The sequence below is a fragment of the Lytechinus pictus genome, chromosome 10, assembly GCF_037042905.1.
Source record: "Lytechinus pictus isolate F3 Inbred chromosome 10, Lp3.0, whole genome shotgun sequence".
NCBI classification, from domain to species: Eukaryota; Metazoa; Echinodermata; class Echinoidea; order Temnopleuroida; family Toxopneustidae; genus Lytechinus; species Lytechinus pictus.
The window spans coordinates 20,624,542-20,641,617 of NC_087254.1; the positions used below are offsets into that span (position 1 = coordinate 20,624,542).

A 17,076-nucleotide genomic window follows, 5' to 3' on the forward strand; every position below is an offset into this window, starting at 1 on the left:
ACAGGTAAAACCATCCAAGCCATGAAAGACGTAATTAACCGAGAAGCACCGACTTGCCGGGTTTGTCAACAGGGGGCGCTGTCCATTATTTATGAAAGCAATGATAAAATAAAATATTATTTAAAACAAATAAAAAATATTGGCTGAGACATTTCCGCCAATCGCAATGAGTTTTGATGTGATACATGATGACAAAGAGAAAAAGCGAGGGAGAGAGAAGTCGAAAAAGACCAGAATTGATGGGACATTTATTATTTCATGATCTCCTTGCACATACACACTCTCACCAGCATGTTACGCTCATCATGCTCATTGTCATGTAAGTCACACAAGGTCCATCTCCCCGAAATGAGACTAACGTTGTACTAATGAAGCAAAGGGCCACTGCCTCGTTTTAGTATTGATCCTCAAAGGTGTCTTCAGCTTGGATTTTCCAAGATCATTAGTCATAACTTACTTGTCGAACTGAACTCGACATATCATTCTCATTCATATCATTTGTTTCGGAGCCATTCGTTTCATGGTGTAAACGTTAATTCCCATTTTTATTACGATTCCCATTTGCTAATGGTTCATGATAATTCAAAATGATTATCCTCATAGACAAGATAGATAGAAGCGCGAATGAAAATTTGTTTGACGTTGTCTTGCTAGCAGGAGTATTATCTTAACATACACAGTATATAAATGGCACGCTGTTTAGGCCTGTCACTCTAACAACAAATTGTTTAAACTTTCTTTGTAATTGTATAAAATTTTAATCAACTATTTTAAAAAGTTTAAACAGTTGTTGTTAGAATGACGGGCTTAAACAAAGTTCTTGAAATTCTAATTCGAAACAGCGTTTTTACAGTGTAAGAAAAGCGCAAATCAGAGCATGGCGATCTGCTCGCATTGTGACGACACAAAATCTAAACTTTAAATAAAAGTCCATTGATCTGTTTTTTCCGTGTTGGATTTTCGCATAACATTTACAGATATGCTTTTCTCGTTTTTCTTCATTATCTTTAAAAAAAAATCAAAGTTGGTATCAGGGTGACCCCCCTTCAGTTTTTTCAATGAGAGATTTTTTAATTGAAATTGAAATTGCAATGGTTTATTAAGAAAAATTCATCGCAGCCGAAGGCTGAATTGCGAAATCCTTTACAAGGTAAAATATATACAATATCAATGACCATAACAAAATGACATGTAAAAGTAATAAAATAAAATGTAATATGCTGAAATTTAAAAAAGGAGTAGAGAAGAATAATTGTATACATGGGATAACAGCTAATCATGGAGCTATTAAGAGATAGCTCTATGAGCTAATCTTTGATATTTGTAACCACAGTATGCTTCTATGGGGATAAAGTCAGTAATTTATGTGCTTGCACGAATAAAATGTAAAAAAACAGAAATTATAAACAAGTGCTATTTCTTTAAAGAATTATAGATAAAATATATCTGTGCCAGAATAAGGGGGGTGAAATGATGTCGATAAGGTTGGTAAAACTGCTTAAAGGGATCTTTCAAACTATGACAGACGAGCAGTTCGGTCACTGCCAAATAATGTTCTAATTGTTTTAAAAATTAGGTCTCTGATTTATGAAATGTTCATTTCCTGTTGTGAGTTTATTCATAATGACATCAGTATGCTCATGAGACTGAGTTGAATGGTAGCTAACTCTGCCAGTGAGTTTGAGAAATTCTTATTGTATTGTATTTCGACTGTCACTCTAAACCTCTTAAGGGCCAGATTAAAATTAGATTAAAATCTTACTGTGATGAAATGATAACTAAATAATTTTTTGGGTAAGAAATTTTAGTCTGAATTTAATAAAATTAATAATCTAAAGAAATATAGATTTTTTTAATGGCTCCTTTAAATGGCGTAAAACAAAATTACAATTATAGCAATTGAATTTTATTATTAAAGGGTTACTATTGTCAATGTGATTGGGAAAATTACTGACTGAATACAATGACTTTTCATGAAATGATTTAAAAATAACAAAATTTTAAAATACACGCGTATAAAAATCAGTTAATGGTTGCTGTATAGGCCTATATACAGTGTAGTAGAATCTAACAAGCATAAATTATGAAAGGAGTCACCTTTCCTGGAAATATATCCATTATTCTTTAAGTTGGATAATGGACAGTTTGGTCAAATCTGGAACTATAATTTGATCTGGGTTTGACTCCATTAGTTCGATGGAATATTATTTCCTTAAAGTTTGATGACTTTTTATTATTATCAAATTACATGTTTTCATATATTTTATTTCAATAACTACACATGTAGCCATGGCAACGCGAAGTATACAGTGATCATGATCATATTTAGCTATAGATCATTATACCTCGGTGTTTGTTAAACTAAAACATCTCGAGTTGGAACGGGTCCCTTGTTTGATGAGGGATGTTTCTGTCTGAACTGATAATGCCCTCAATATTTCTAGATTTGTCACCTAATACATGTTATTCAATGGGCTGACATTAGCGCATAATTCAATATTTGCAATTTAACTGATTGGTTGGTCATAAAACACCTCTAATATTGCTTATCTAAGGATTCAATCCGAGGGATATACTCTCTAAATGCAAAAGAGCTTATATCTGGTCCCTATAACACTCTTCTCGGAGTATATCATTTTCGAATGAGATTTGCATCTTTATAGAGTGGATTTTACCTCTTTTGGAGTGAACGTGTCTAAAAAGATGCACAGTTCACTCCAGAAGGAGCTATAATTCACTATATAAGGAAGTGCAGTTCACTCCAAAAGGATTGGTCTCTACAATCACTCTGACTAGATTAGCTACGCATCAATATTCAGAAAATAAAGAAGATCCATTGAGATTGAATTTTTCGCCCCACCCGCGACCTGGCCAAATTTGCCAAAATTGAGCAAAATATGTTTTTTTCCAAAATTGCCCCCGAAACTTAGAGAGTAGTGGAATCTTGCCATTGTTACATTCCTTTCTCAAAAAGTTGAATAAAAAAAAAATGAATAATCAAATTGAAATCAATCGATTGTTTGTACGCTTGCTTTGATCTCTCACAAATTCATTGTGAAGATGCAACGTATCGAAAACATCGCCTCATCAATAAGTTTGAAACATGAGTTGTGTATATTTACAGGTAGTTTCCCATCATTTTCTTCTATACAATTGATTTTGGCATAATAATGGAATTCGACGTTAGAATCTACCTGTAACGAAACAATGCCATGATCATGATGATATTACATACTCTTCCTTTAAATCTCATTAACATTTTTTTATTCAATACATTCAATCTCAACACGAAAAATACTGCTCCATGCAAACAATGATGAATTATATCAGACTTTAGTCCATTTTCTTGTTCATTCATTCATTCAAGCTTGAACTGATTATATATATTTGATTATATTTTCATGGACAAAATTGCCGAATTTTGCCTAATCGTGACCCTCTTACTTTTTTATCGGCTCCATTATGCTTTCTGAATCTCCTTGCTAAAATTGAAATTATGGCATGGAACTCATTCAGTGTTTACGGACACGAAACGTTGTTCGACAAGGGACAAATATCAGAAACACGATAATAACATTACTAATGTCATATATGTTTCTTCAGATAGTGAATCTGAAATCTAATATTGATCGAGTGCCATACACGTTGATCATGAGGATATAACTTTTTCCTTCATCGTATTATAATGCCGGATTACAGGAAATAAAAAAGAGAGAAAAATGTTTCATAGCGTTTGCAAGCCAAGAAGAGGAAATTAAAAGCACCATCTATATATATCATATCTATTGTGGAAAGACATGTGAGTATGCGGGGAGGGGGGGGGGCAGAATGTGATCAGCGGGGTGTTTTGGGTGTGGCAGAAAAGGCATGCAGCAGCAAAGTAATTCATGGAAGGATGGAAAAATGAAAAACAAAAGAAGAAATAGAAGAGAGGGAAAGGGTAAGCATATAGAAGGAGGGGGTGGGGATAATTCAAATCATATTTATTTTCATACATGATAATAATAGTTCATTTTATCCGTTATCAATCCGACTTCAAATCAGGTTTTCAGTCGACATTAATGCACATCTTCACTCAAATTGACCAACCAGTCTGGACCGAGAATCATAATCGTCATGACGTCATATATTATCATCTCCCGCGCTTCCAAAGAATGTAAAAAGTACATAACAGGAAACGCATATATTACTTTCTCCATTCCTCCTCGAATGGTCAAACAGACGTTAGCTTACTCTGCATACGAGTTCAAATGGCTTTTTGCACGCTCTAAAAACAAACTCCTGTGATATTATGACTTCGAAGGGAGAATTCTGTTTGGCTATTAGTTCTTCATGGGAACTCGTTGCTACGTAGGGTCGACGTCTAGATTGAGGGGCACATTTATTTCAACTATTTTAGTATCTAAAGGATTTTCTTTGATTGCAGTGAGATATTACCGCGCATTATTTTCGTTGATATTGCTTTGAAGCGAGAGGAGATTTGCTTTGGAAGACATCATATTGGCGGAAAGGATTTGGAACGGTTTCCATGTACAAAAGTCGTCAATGTTATATCTTGTCAATGTTGGAGAAGCAAGACGAACATCCTTCTGAGTATATCATTTATTAGTCTGAATGAATCATCTCTCCGATCTCACCATGGGTCAGGTGATATAAATATACATTATTATCGTAAAAGATTATAACCACCAAAAGCAGCAGCAGCACCACCACCGCCATCATCAGCACCACCACCCCCACCATCATCATCACCATCATCATCACCATCATCATCATCATCATCATCATCACCACCTCCACCACCATCATCAGCATCATCACCACCGTCATCATCGTCATTATCATAATTATTCACCACCATCATCATCATTATCATCCTCATTATCATCACCACCATCATCATCACCACCACCACCATTATCATCATCATCAGCATCCTCCTCATCATCATCACTATCTACATCACCTACACAATCTTCGTCATCATCACCACCATCTTCATCATATTCATCATCGCTATCGTAATCATCATCATTGTTATAGTCATTTTTATTGATGCAGTTGTTTTTCTATTCGTTATTATGGTGATAATGATTATCATGATCACCATAATCACCGTTATCATTATTGCTGTAGTTAATATCTTTATATCGCCAGTGTTTTTGTTATTTTATGTTGATAGTGTTGTTGTTGCTATTAGTATGGAAGGCGTTAGCAGCAACAACATTAACATCAGCGAATATCATTAATCATGATAATGTTGCATAAACGTATATCGTTTTACTAGGATATTCCGTGTTAACGTTAACAAGGTTTCTCGGTATCATGTCATGACTTCACCCTTTCCTCCCTCTAAAATCACCTTTGACAGTTTGTGTTCTCACAAATCGTTTGTGGTTAAACTGACACATGACATAGTAGTTACGTATTGTATTATGTCTGTCACTTGTACTATTATTTTCATCACGATTTTGCTTTCACTGGTGGATCAACCCGGATCTCTGTACGTAAAATATGGTGGACTCATATTTCTTTGGTTAGCAAAGGGAGTGAGGGGCAGAAGCAGAAGGGGGGGGGGGGTGAGTAGATGGGGGAGACATCGAAAAAGAGAAAGTGGTAGAGGGAAGCGAGGAGTGAAGGGAGAGAATATAGGAAGGGGTGATAGATGGGGGGGGGGGAGATGGAGAGAGCAAAGAGGATGTGTGAGGAAGATGAAGGAAGAGGGTAATGATTGCCAATTCGTCTACCGCCAGTATTTCAAACATATTGGCTCTGATACTAGTAATGCATCTGACACTTCGTACAGTCATTATTCCCCCTGACCCCTCGGAAGAGATGTTAAAAGAGCTGGGCTCACTGACATGAATTGTAATATTTCTTGCTTCATGCAGTTTAATAGCCTAAACGTTTATCATGATAAACATCCTGGTTAGTATTTAAATGAGGGAACTGTTGATGTCACCATATAACCTTCCCTTGTGTTTATATGAAAAATGAAACATCTTATTTATTCTCCACTAATAATAATGATGATGATGATGATGATTATTATTATTATTATAGTGATGATGACGATAATAATAATAATAATAATTATTATTATTATCATTATTATTATCACAATAATAATAATAATAATAAACAGTATAGCACATATCACATTATGAATATAACGTCTCTATGAGTTTCCAAAGGACTTGGATATTATTACCCCGGCTTTAGCTTCGCGGCCGTAATTACTTACAACGCATACGCATTTCAAGGAATAGATTCCTACCGGGTACCCATTTACCTCACCTGGGTCGAGTGCAGCACACTGTGGATGATAATAGTAATGCTGCATGAAATACGCCATGGCTGGGATTTGAACTCAGGACCCTCTGTTTCAAAGTCCATAAAATCCATTATAACATGAAATAAGGTTTGATTCCTCCCTGAACATTGGACCTCCATTTTGTTACATTCAGTGGAGAGAGAGAGAGAGAGAGCTTCCTAATCTGTATTTAAAAAAATAGAAAATAAATTCTATAAATCATAGAATAAAATACAAAAGAAATAGGGTTCATGAAACATTTATGAAAGTGTGGAAGGGTGAGCATGTAAAAAAAACCCGAAGATGAAAAATAGAATGTGTGACATCTCTCCTTTCCATATCACTCGCGATGTGCATTACACTGCTTTGTGAAAATATGCGAAATCTTAAAATATCAGTATTCTTATATTTCAAAGATTAAATGTGCCGCATTTTACCTCATATGCAGCAAGACTGAACAAACAGCCAATATGCAGATATCGAATTCGTGTTAGAAGGTGAGGGGTGGGGCAGTCACTCTTTACACATGTTATAAGTGGCATCTACATTTCTTTATGCGTTTTAATGGACGTGTTCAATTAACCTTATGGGTATTATTCCACCTGATGTATCTCTAGAGACCTCAACCATAATTTGTCTTCTTACACTCTTATTTCCTTGATCAAGGGGCCAAAATTCAAGGAATTCCATGAGCGTGCTTATCACTTTCCTTTGAATTCAAAGATATTATCGACAATATGTACGTCGTCCTTGCCCCTACTTCCTAGAAGATTCCCCTTTTTCTATACTTCTTAGTTATTTTAACTTTCCCGTCGACTCAGGATTAACATAATATTACCGAATGATTGCCTAACAAATGCAGTTTCATTGCATGACAGTGGAACCATGCATGAGATGGAGCACAATTCGCAACATCAAATTTTGTTAGAAAAATATTATCACAGAGGACATTAAACATACAGGTCTCTCAAAAATTATGGTAACGGAAGGAAAAAATAGAGAAGGGGATTTTGGAAAAGTAGTTCGTCTCAATACAGTTCAGGTAATGTGTGCTCGTACAGGTAAAGGCTGTTTCTCTACTAATCTGAAAAACATGGAACGAGTCATATTACGATGTCTGATTATTTGTTTATCAAGGTAATTCTTTTTTTTTCTTTCAATTTTTATTCATCAAATAAAACATAATCAAAACAATAATTACAATGTATTTACACGATTACACAAAGCAGCATTAAACATTTACAAAGAGAGAACATGCTATTCTTCTATCGTTTCTTTCTGGTTTTCTTCGAAAGCAATTATTCTGTAGAATTGTGCTCGATCTTTATTTACGTTTGGATGTGTATTTTGTCTTGCTTTTCGCTAATACAGACATGGCTAAACAGGTGATTTTGACGTTTGTGACGTTCACAACACGAAGAGGAAACGCGATTTTGTAAATATTCCTCGCTTTCCAAATGTTTTTTTTTTCAATTTGTATTTTGTATTTTTTTTTTTTGGGGGGGGGGTAAGCGAAGACTGAATGAACCGATTTATTGATTGATGTTCGTTGTGATCTTGTCGTTGTATACCCCGGTCCCTGGAACACATTCATTGCAGCGTTCATCTGTTAATTAAATCGTCTGAAATATCTTCATAGCTGTGTTTTGATGTGAACATGTTGTATGATGACAGTGAGGCGATTGCTATATTATGACAATGCAAAAATGGAGCCCGAGTTGCATAATAAGTCAAATATTATAATGAGTCTTCTGGATGATGTGCCGCTGGGGGACATTTTAATTTTTAATAGAGATCAGACATTAATTTTGTGACATATTTGTTTATATGTCATAATACCCTTTTCCCTTTCACGTTCCTTTCTTTAAAGTTCCCCTCCCCTTTCCTCTATTATTCTGGGTCGTGTATTTGTTTTAGTCAGATTCCTTTTTTTTTTTTTTTTTTTTTTTGGGGGGGGGGTGGGTTATCCCAGGCGTCCCCTTCTGCTTCTGCTAGTGCTACTACTATATACTACACTGCTGCTGCTGCTGCTACTACTACTACTACTGCTAGTAGTAGTACTGCTGCTGCTGCTGCTGCTACTACTACTACTGCTACTATACTGCTACTACTACTTCTTCCACTACGACGACTACACTACTACTACTACTACTACTACTACTACTACTTATACTACTACTACTAATTCTGCTATTAGTTTCAATAACAGAAATAGATATGAGGTGATGACCAAATTTCAAATATGTAATGAAAAAAAAAATAGTATTCCCATTGTCACAAGACATTGACTTGCAGCCAACGGAGCCTAATCCCGAGGCTAATTATATTTCATGCGTTTTGTTTGGGGGTGTATTGGGGGTAACGCTTATATAAATCTTTCCCCCGATCTTTCTTTATCTCTTCCCATTATATTTCGTCGGTGTTACTTAAAAACACAATTTATCTTCTAATCCTTTTTTTTCTCTTACAGACACCGAGCACTGTGAACCAAATGAGCCTGCCTCTAGGGGTCGAGATTTTTCTGACTGCAGTCCTTAGTATTATCATCTGTGTAGCCATCATTGGTAACTCAATGGTGTGTTTAGCTATCTCCAGGTCCAGAACACTACGTTCACAGGTGAGGTTCGAATGACACACGAGGTAACCAACTCCAGTCCGATAAAAGCTCTTTACGACTTATTCCTAATGACATACCCCATGTCGGTTTGGAGTCGGTTTCGTTGGTGTGACTGTTTATGAGTTGTATAGTGTAAAAACAAAGCAGCATCGATTGGAACGAATTGCAAATATTATTCAGTAAATATACCAGGCTTCGAATTAGCACAGCGGGAATTATTTTGTCCGAGGGTGGACTGGCATTATTATTTTTCCCAGAGGGGCGAAGTCCCGAGGGAATATTTTGTATGATATTCATAGACGGATGGATTGATAAGTATGATGAATGCACAAATTAATGAATAAATAAATAAATGAATAAATGAGTTAATAAGTAAATGAACAAATAAATAAATAAGAAAACCATAATAAAGAATATGAAAACAAAAGAACTTATTCGAATTTAGAAATAAAATAGTTCTCAGAACTATTTTTATTGTGTGAATTTAATGCCACTGTTACATTGTATGTAAAGGTCATAGGCGAACGGCCAACATAGATATCATTCCGTGACGCTGGAGTTATTATGACTATCGTTTATCATACTTTCCTTCTTATTAATATTATTTTTTTCCATACTTATTGTTAAAGATAAGATTGACTTCAGAAAAGCAAAATACATCATGGCCTTAATAATCCTCCCCTCCCCATTTCACGGTTCATTTCAATTCATTTTTATTTCACTCGATAAAAATAACATATATGCAGGTAAATAAGAAATACATAATGGCAAGAAAGAACAAAACAAAGGTAACGAAAATAACAGGAAATAGTGTAAAACACAGGCTTCGCGTTTGGACTGGCATCGATGATCTGTAGGATCTTAGAAGTTCCAGCCCAGTAAAGAAAGAAAATGAAGGGATACAAAATAAAACATACAAAGACAAAAACATACTATGGAAAAACAAACATTAACATTAACAAAGTTAAAATGAAGTGTTTGCCTTTCTAGAAAAATTATAGAAAAAAGTTAAAGGACTAGCGTATGTAGAGGGTCACAGAAAATTGACAGGTGAAATTAGTGAGAATTATCATGATTATTGTAGGAGAAGGGCAAACACAGAAATTATAGTCTGTTACAATATTACTTAATTGTTATTGAATGGGAACGTTATTAACAGGATTTCTTTGTACTGACGTTGTAAACTATTAGGGGATAAACTATTTAAAGGAGGTCGGTGCACTTAAAAGTTTTAATTCTTTTATCTCAATTATCAATTCCCCAACGTTACTCATATCATGGACCTATAGGTCATGTAGTTCCATGCTGATATAAAGCCTTAATTGGAAAGGTTTATTGCACTATTATTAATTCCCATCAGTATATCAAAAAATATATCACGGCATTGATGTGTGTGATTGTTCGTTTGCCTTTATTATACGTGTTAGGATAATGACAACCAATGCCATTGCATTTGTTCATAAATCGGACCATTATATCAGATATAGATCAACCATGCATCTCTAATTTGTCTTTTGGGATCTCATCACAATTTCATCATTTCATGCGTGACCATGATTAGTCTATTATATCTCCCATCAATTATGAGCTATTTATTGAAGTTACTTGTCATTGATAGCAGTGAATTCCTCTTGAAATTGTCATCTTGCTTTTTTTTACCAGGTACCTGGGATCGATATTTCGAGAAGTTTGATCTATGCAGAATCACAAAATGCGTTATCCGGAAGTTTAAACACACCCAAAAAAAAAGAAGCGATATATATATATATAACTTCTAAAGGTTTCCATGGCAATTAAAGAACAATAGTGTAGTAGATTTCACGGTACACCATGTATCAGCGAAATATATATATTGACATACACGCAATCATGTATTCTTTTGTAGAGAACCATACAGTTATTTCATCTGTATTGTCACAGTTGTGTGAAACAGCAAATTAACAAATTCTCCTATTTGGTTAAATAACGAGGGCTGACTGGCGTACTCTCGGAATATCGCTTAACATGCTTTGTCTGTAGATCACCTTACATGTACGTGTCATCTCCGGTGATCATGGGGATTATTTACTTGCTCAACATCTGCTTTAAGGGCGTGCACATCCCCAGGAGATGCTGTTCAAGGCGCCTATGCCGTAATATCAAACACGTATACACACTATTAAAGAAATTAAGAATAAGAATACAAAATGCATAATATGCAGAGCAGTGCGTGGGAAGGAGACGCAGTATAAAACGATCATCATGACTGACAATAATAGCGGAACAATTTCAGACAGCGGATGGTTCTTTATTTCTTATCAATTAAACAATAATGTTAGTTACAATGAGATGTGATTATAATATGCAAAGTATTCATCAAATAGGCTTCTTAGTTCTGTATGAAATAAAGAGACGATCAATATTTAGTTCTTTACGAGCTCACCCTTGGGGAAAGTTAAATGGATTAAGATAATAATGATAAAATACACAAATAAAATCCAATCGATTTGATTTTTATTATCAAGCAATAGCTCGAAGGCTCTAATTACCTCACACAAGCCATGACAAAGTAATTAAGAGCTATAGAAAGTTAAATGTTGGCCATGTTTATGCATATTTTTTTAAAGACTTTCTAGTTGTTGCGTGGTGAATGATATTCGGAGTTTTTGCATTTACTACGGAGACACTTTCTACAACGCACAGATTCCTTTGAAAATGCAAGTCAATCACAACGGAGAGCTGAGAGGCTTTTGTCGAAAGTTGGTGGAACGGGGCAGCATCGGAATCTCTTGACTCTGGACAACGACATAATTTTGCAATTGTTCGTCCGGTGCAAATATTCGGATGATCTGCTGTCCAAGTTAACCAACTTTCGACAAAAGCCTCTAAGATCTCCATTGTGATCTTAATTGTATTTTAAAAGAAATCGATGCGTTGTAGAGAGTGTCTCCATAGTAAATGCGAAAAGTCCCTACTGGTGCTTACATTTTTTTCTATAACAATCTGATGAAAGTTTGAGTCATTCTAAAAAAACAACTTTGAAATACCTTAAGGTCACCGCACACCTTGGATTGAAACACAGCAAAATTTGATGCAAATATTGAGATATGGAGCATCTTACTAAATTACCACGCGAATACTTATGTTCAAATTTGCGACTATGCTATAATCTGTATTAGAATATTTGTAAAAACGAATTGTATCATTGTCATAGCAACCTTATTATTTGCTACGTTTGAAACAAATTTTGGCATTTACTCCAAAATGAACGGATCACAATCGTCAAAATTTGATATAATATTAATATTCTCACAGTTAATTTGAACCTCGACTATAATGATACTTTTTATTCACATTTTCAGAAATTATGAGCAAAATGCAATTTGTTAAAGTGGGATCATGGACCAGCCGTAAGGTGTGCGGGGGCTTTCAAACAAATTTCAGTATCATGTGACGGCAACGGTTCTACTCACGTTCGGTCTTGTGACGAAGTGATCTTCACCTCGTCTGAACATGCTGAATTTGTTGTTAGAAAACGATGCTGCAAGAAAAGGCGTCAAGGATCGATGTGAAATGTTTCGTTGATTTGAACCTGATAGTCCCTGACAGTGGCTATGAGTCCATTTTGTCCTTTTTAGTTTGCAATTTTTTCCTTTTTGTCCTTTTTAGTTTGCACCATTCATGGTCTTACGCATCGGGAGCAGTTCCCACAGAAATTTTAACTTTTTTACGGAAAATTTTCACAAAATACACCCAAAGTATGCACGGAATCATTCAATTTCACTTTAGAAAATGAAAAAAGCACGCAATGTCAATCTCAGTCGCTTCGCTCACTCGCTTTGTTTTTCTACAGTTTACGTGTCCTGCCCCCAGCAATTAGGGCCTATGCGTACGACCATGTCACCATTCGTCACACATATTTGATCTCTTCAGTTAACAAAAAAAGTGTGAATACTTATGAAACATTTGAAAAAAGGTGTTTCAGTGTGACTTCGTTCCAGATAATGAATTGGAAATTTAAAGTCCTTTCCATATCCTTGTGTGCAGGGTTATAGTAAATATTTCCAACTAAATATAGACATTCAGTTGATAGATTTTAAATAGATTTATTTGTATATACGAATGATTAAACTATTGTAACCAGTGTTAAACCATTTTTTTAACGTCTTTCTCATGTCATTTGCAGGTAGCCAATGTCTTCATCGTCAATCTGGCTATCACAGATCTTGGGTGTGCAAGCCTGGTGATGCCTTTCTCGTTGGTGTCTGTTTGGTTCGATCACTGGGTCTTTGGTGGTTTCCTCTGCGACATCGCATGTTTCTTCAATTACTGCTTCATCATCGTCTCCATGCTTAGCCTCGCCCTTATCAGTGTCGATCGCCACATCTACGTCGTCCATCCCTTCAGGTACCAAGCCTTGATGACACACCGTCGCGCCATCATGCTCGTCCTTTGCACATGGTTGGTCGGGTTCATCTTCGCTGCGGCACCTCCGATCATGCGATGGGTCATCTTCGATAACGCCGAGATCATCTGCGCTGTCAACTGGGAGAGCGATCACAGACAGATCCTAGCGTACACCACATCTGCCTTTGTCATATGCTTCGCATCTCCGATAATGGTGATGCTCTACTGCTACGTTGGCATCTACAAAGTGGCAAAGGAACACGCCAAGAGGATCGCACCACCACAGATTGTTAGACGCATCTGCGAGACAGAACCGCCACAAGAAGCAGCAGAGTGCCGAGAACAATCACCAGATCTTACATCAGTCGAGTTGAATGAACATGAACCCAACTATACACAGCAGGATATACAAACCAACGGGAAAACGTCCACGTTGGCTTCTCAAAACACAAAGAAGCAGAGTACATTAAAACCAAAGAGTCAAGGTTTCTATTCTAATAAAGCTATCAGATCTATCTTGGCGATGATCTTAGCTTACATCATCTGTAACACTCCATTTTCGCTCACCAAACTCATTAAAGTTATAAAGATCAGCAACGAAGCTGTTCCCTTTTATATCAACACGGCCGCATCCTGGTTTGGTTTTATCAATCCATGCTGTAACCCTATAATTTACTCCATACTTAGAGAAGACTTCCGCAATGCTTTCATCAGACTTCTACCGAGAACGATCGGCAAGCGATTCCAGAAAGATCCCGAAGGCCAGTCTATGCGCTCTCAAATCATTAGGAACTCACAAAGGTTTGCAACGGGCATCAGGGCCAACGTCACTGTCAATATCATTAATCCTAGCCCATCGAAAAGATCGTCACCCGCGCTCATTGAAAATCCGCTCCATTACGACGACGACTACAACGAAAATATGAATGTGAACCACGCGATGGAGGCGACCATTGACGATGTCGATGATGACCATCAGACGAGGTACGAACAGAAGAACGACGCCATCGAGCCTGATGGTACTATTGTGATTAAGAGCGCGCCGCTGGTTACAGGGGAATCTTCACGATGCAGCGATGACGAGGGATACACTGGCTCACAGAATACAAGCAACAGACAGTCAGAAGATTCATATGCGTCCTCATTTTCTTGGAGACGATCGTCTTTCGTTGAGATGCATAATGCCAAACTTTATGATTCATCTTCGTTAACAACTACCGTATCAGTATGATAACGATCCTTAGTATACAGAGTGCATTATATAATGTGTTTAATACATGTACACTTTACTTACAATTGATTTGATTCTTATCGGTTCGATACACGACAAATTTTAGTGTTTCTCTTTTTTTCCACGGATTGGTGCTCTCCAGTTTTTTTCTATACATAAATAGTAACGAGTCACTATAAGATTAACTTATATTTCGATAGAAATTGTGAGAAATACCCATGACGAGGGAGGGGGCCTGAAAAGGTCTCCCCAGATAAGATAGGGTTAACGGAGATGGCGCTTTGCAGTTGTGTTATGCAGAATCCCTTTAATCGGGGACTCCTTGAGATTCAAACGCCATTTTGGGGCCAAGAAATTATTCTGTTACGAAACTTTTCTATTCATGGGCGACAAGAACCTATGTGTCTGGAATAGAATGAATATGGACGCCATTTTGGGCGCCGAACTTGCAGAACTCTCATGTCGCTACTCTACATAAATGGACTCTCGTGTTATTTACCCTCTGATGTGTTAAGTGAAACAAGCTAATGTGCCTTTAATGAGTTCGAGAAAAGTTGGAAACTATTTCATTTCATTTCATTTCGTTTATTTCCATTTTCAACAATTACAGTTTATTTTGTACATTTTAACATATAAATAACAAAACATATTTCAAATATCCCTGTACAAAAATTATATTCAAGATTATTACATATCAGGTTGGAAATGAAAGAGGCTGCTAAAAAGCGGAGCTTGTAGAGTGCAGCCTTCTAATAAATATTCTTGTAGTTACATAGCATATAAAAATCAAAATAACAACTTGAGCATAAACCAGTTAAATTAAACAGAAATAGGGGAAATCAAAATAGAAAAGGAAATAAGAAAAAGAGAGATTAAAGGTCTCCAGAATGCAGCCACATGCATCACTCACAAACGGACCTCGTTGATTAACAGGAAAACGAAAGAGATGGAAAAGTGTACGTCACATGATAATCATGATTGATTTTTAAAAATACAATAGTTTGAGTGATGAAAAGTTAAATTTAATGGTTATCTTTGAGAAATTTATTGAACTTATATTTGAAAGAATTAAGGCTATTCTTGCTTTATACTTAATAATATTGATATATATCCCCTATTCTTAAAACTGCTTTTATGTTGATAATATGAAGAAAATAAATAAAGGATGGTGTAATGTGGTATTTAATATTGTCGGGTTCCCGTCGAAAATAAATATCTACACCGTTTTTTCTTGTTGGTATGAGCATGGCTGATGATATAAGGAGACAAATAGTTTTTGTAGGCTCCTAATATGCAATCAAAAACAAATGATAAGAAACGTATTAAAATTGTTGATATATCCTTTAAAATAAAACAAAACATTTTAGAGAGGGCATTGCATGCATGTCTCCGAATTTGAAATTCGACTATTTTGCTGAAAGAATCAACATTTTTGTAAGAATAGAATGTTGGACAAAAAGTCAATTATTTTCTTTCAGTAAATGGTGTCTTCCGGAATAGTCTAAGCTCAATGATTTATTATTATCCATGTTTAGTGAAATGTTATTGCATGGTTTCCCTATTCGCTATATTTTTTCTTAGATTCCTTTATAGAATTGTATATTGAATCCATTATGTTCTGTTGTATCGATCATTCTAGCATCTATGATTAATATAATTTACTCTCTTATAGTTTATTTGCCAGTGGATGTCAAGATCCTCCTATACTTCCATATATTCCACTTTTTGAAATAATTATTCAATCCGTTTATCATCTATATTTTATCAAAATTGTTATTCAGAATAGGTAAAACACATTTTCTCAGGACACAAGGTCCAATACTTTACTTTGTCAGACGTTTGCTTTTGTTTGTTTGTTTCATGGGCGGAAATCCCAGGGGGGACAGGGGGACGCGTCCCCCCTACCAAATATTTTAGGGGGACACAATATCAAATGTCCCCCTACTATTTTTGGTCTTTTATGATGAAAAAAATACATCATTGAAAATAGAAATAAAACATGTATTTTGGACGAGATGACCTTACTTTTTGGGTGATAACCTTTTTTTTTTTTGCTTGTCAAATTTATTTTGTTCGAAATGACCTTACATTTGGGGTGAACCTGTTTTTTCTGTTTGTCAAATTTTCCAGCCCCTGGTCCCCCCTCCCTTTGGGGAGAGATTTCCGCTCTTGGTTCGTTTGCTTACAAATACTATAGCGTTAAATCTGTTAACTCTGTTTACCCTTGATTATCATTAGGGAGTGTTCGTTTTCAAGACTCACGGCGGATACAAGAACATAGAAAATATATTGTCAAATGCCCTTCATGACAATGAACAACCAGAAAACCTCTATCGAAAATTCATAAGTCAAAACAATAGGTTCGTCCTAGGCCCTGGACAAACGACATATTTGCTTTTTTTTCTTCAGCTCCGAAACTTAGGAAACCACTGTTCCGGTTCACCGATTTTCGATAAACACCTTTCAGCTGTCCATTGTCATTTGACGGGCATTTTCAATACATTTACTGTGTTCTGGAATCCGTCATGC

At 36.0% G+C, this 17,076-nt stretch overlaps 1 protein-coding gene across 1 annotated transcript; it reads left to right on the forward strand.

Annotated features, from left to right (window-relative positions):
- The first annotated feature begins 8,782 nt into the window (after positions 1-8,782).
- LOC129270320 (histamine H2 receptor-like) lies at positions 8,783-15,388 on the forward strand. Its single transcript, XM_054907716.2, has 2 exons — positions 8,783-8,930; positions 13,096-15,388. Exons 1-2 carry the CDS (start codon positions 8,805-8,807, stop codon positions 14,545-14,547), a joined length of 1,578 nt encoding a protein of 525 aa, XP_054763691.2. The 5' UTR covers positions 8,783-8,804; the 3' UTR covers positions 14,548-15,388.
- The last annotated feature ends 1,688 nt before the right edge of the window (positions 15,389-17,076 follow it).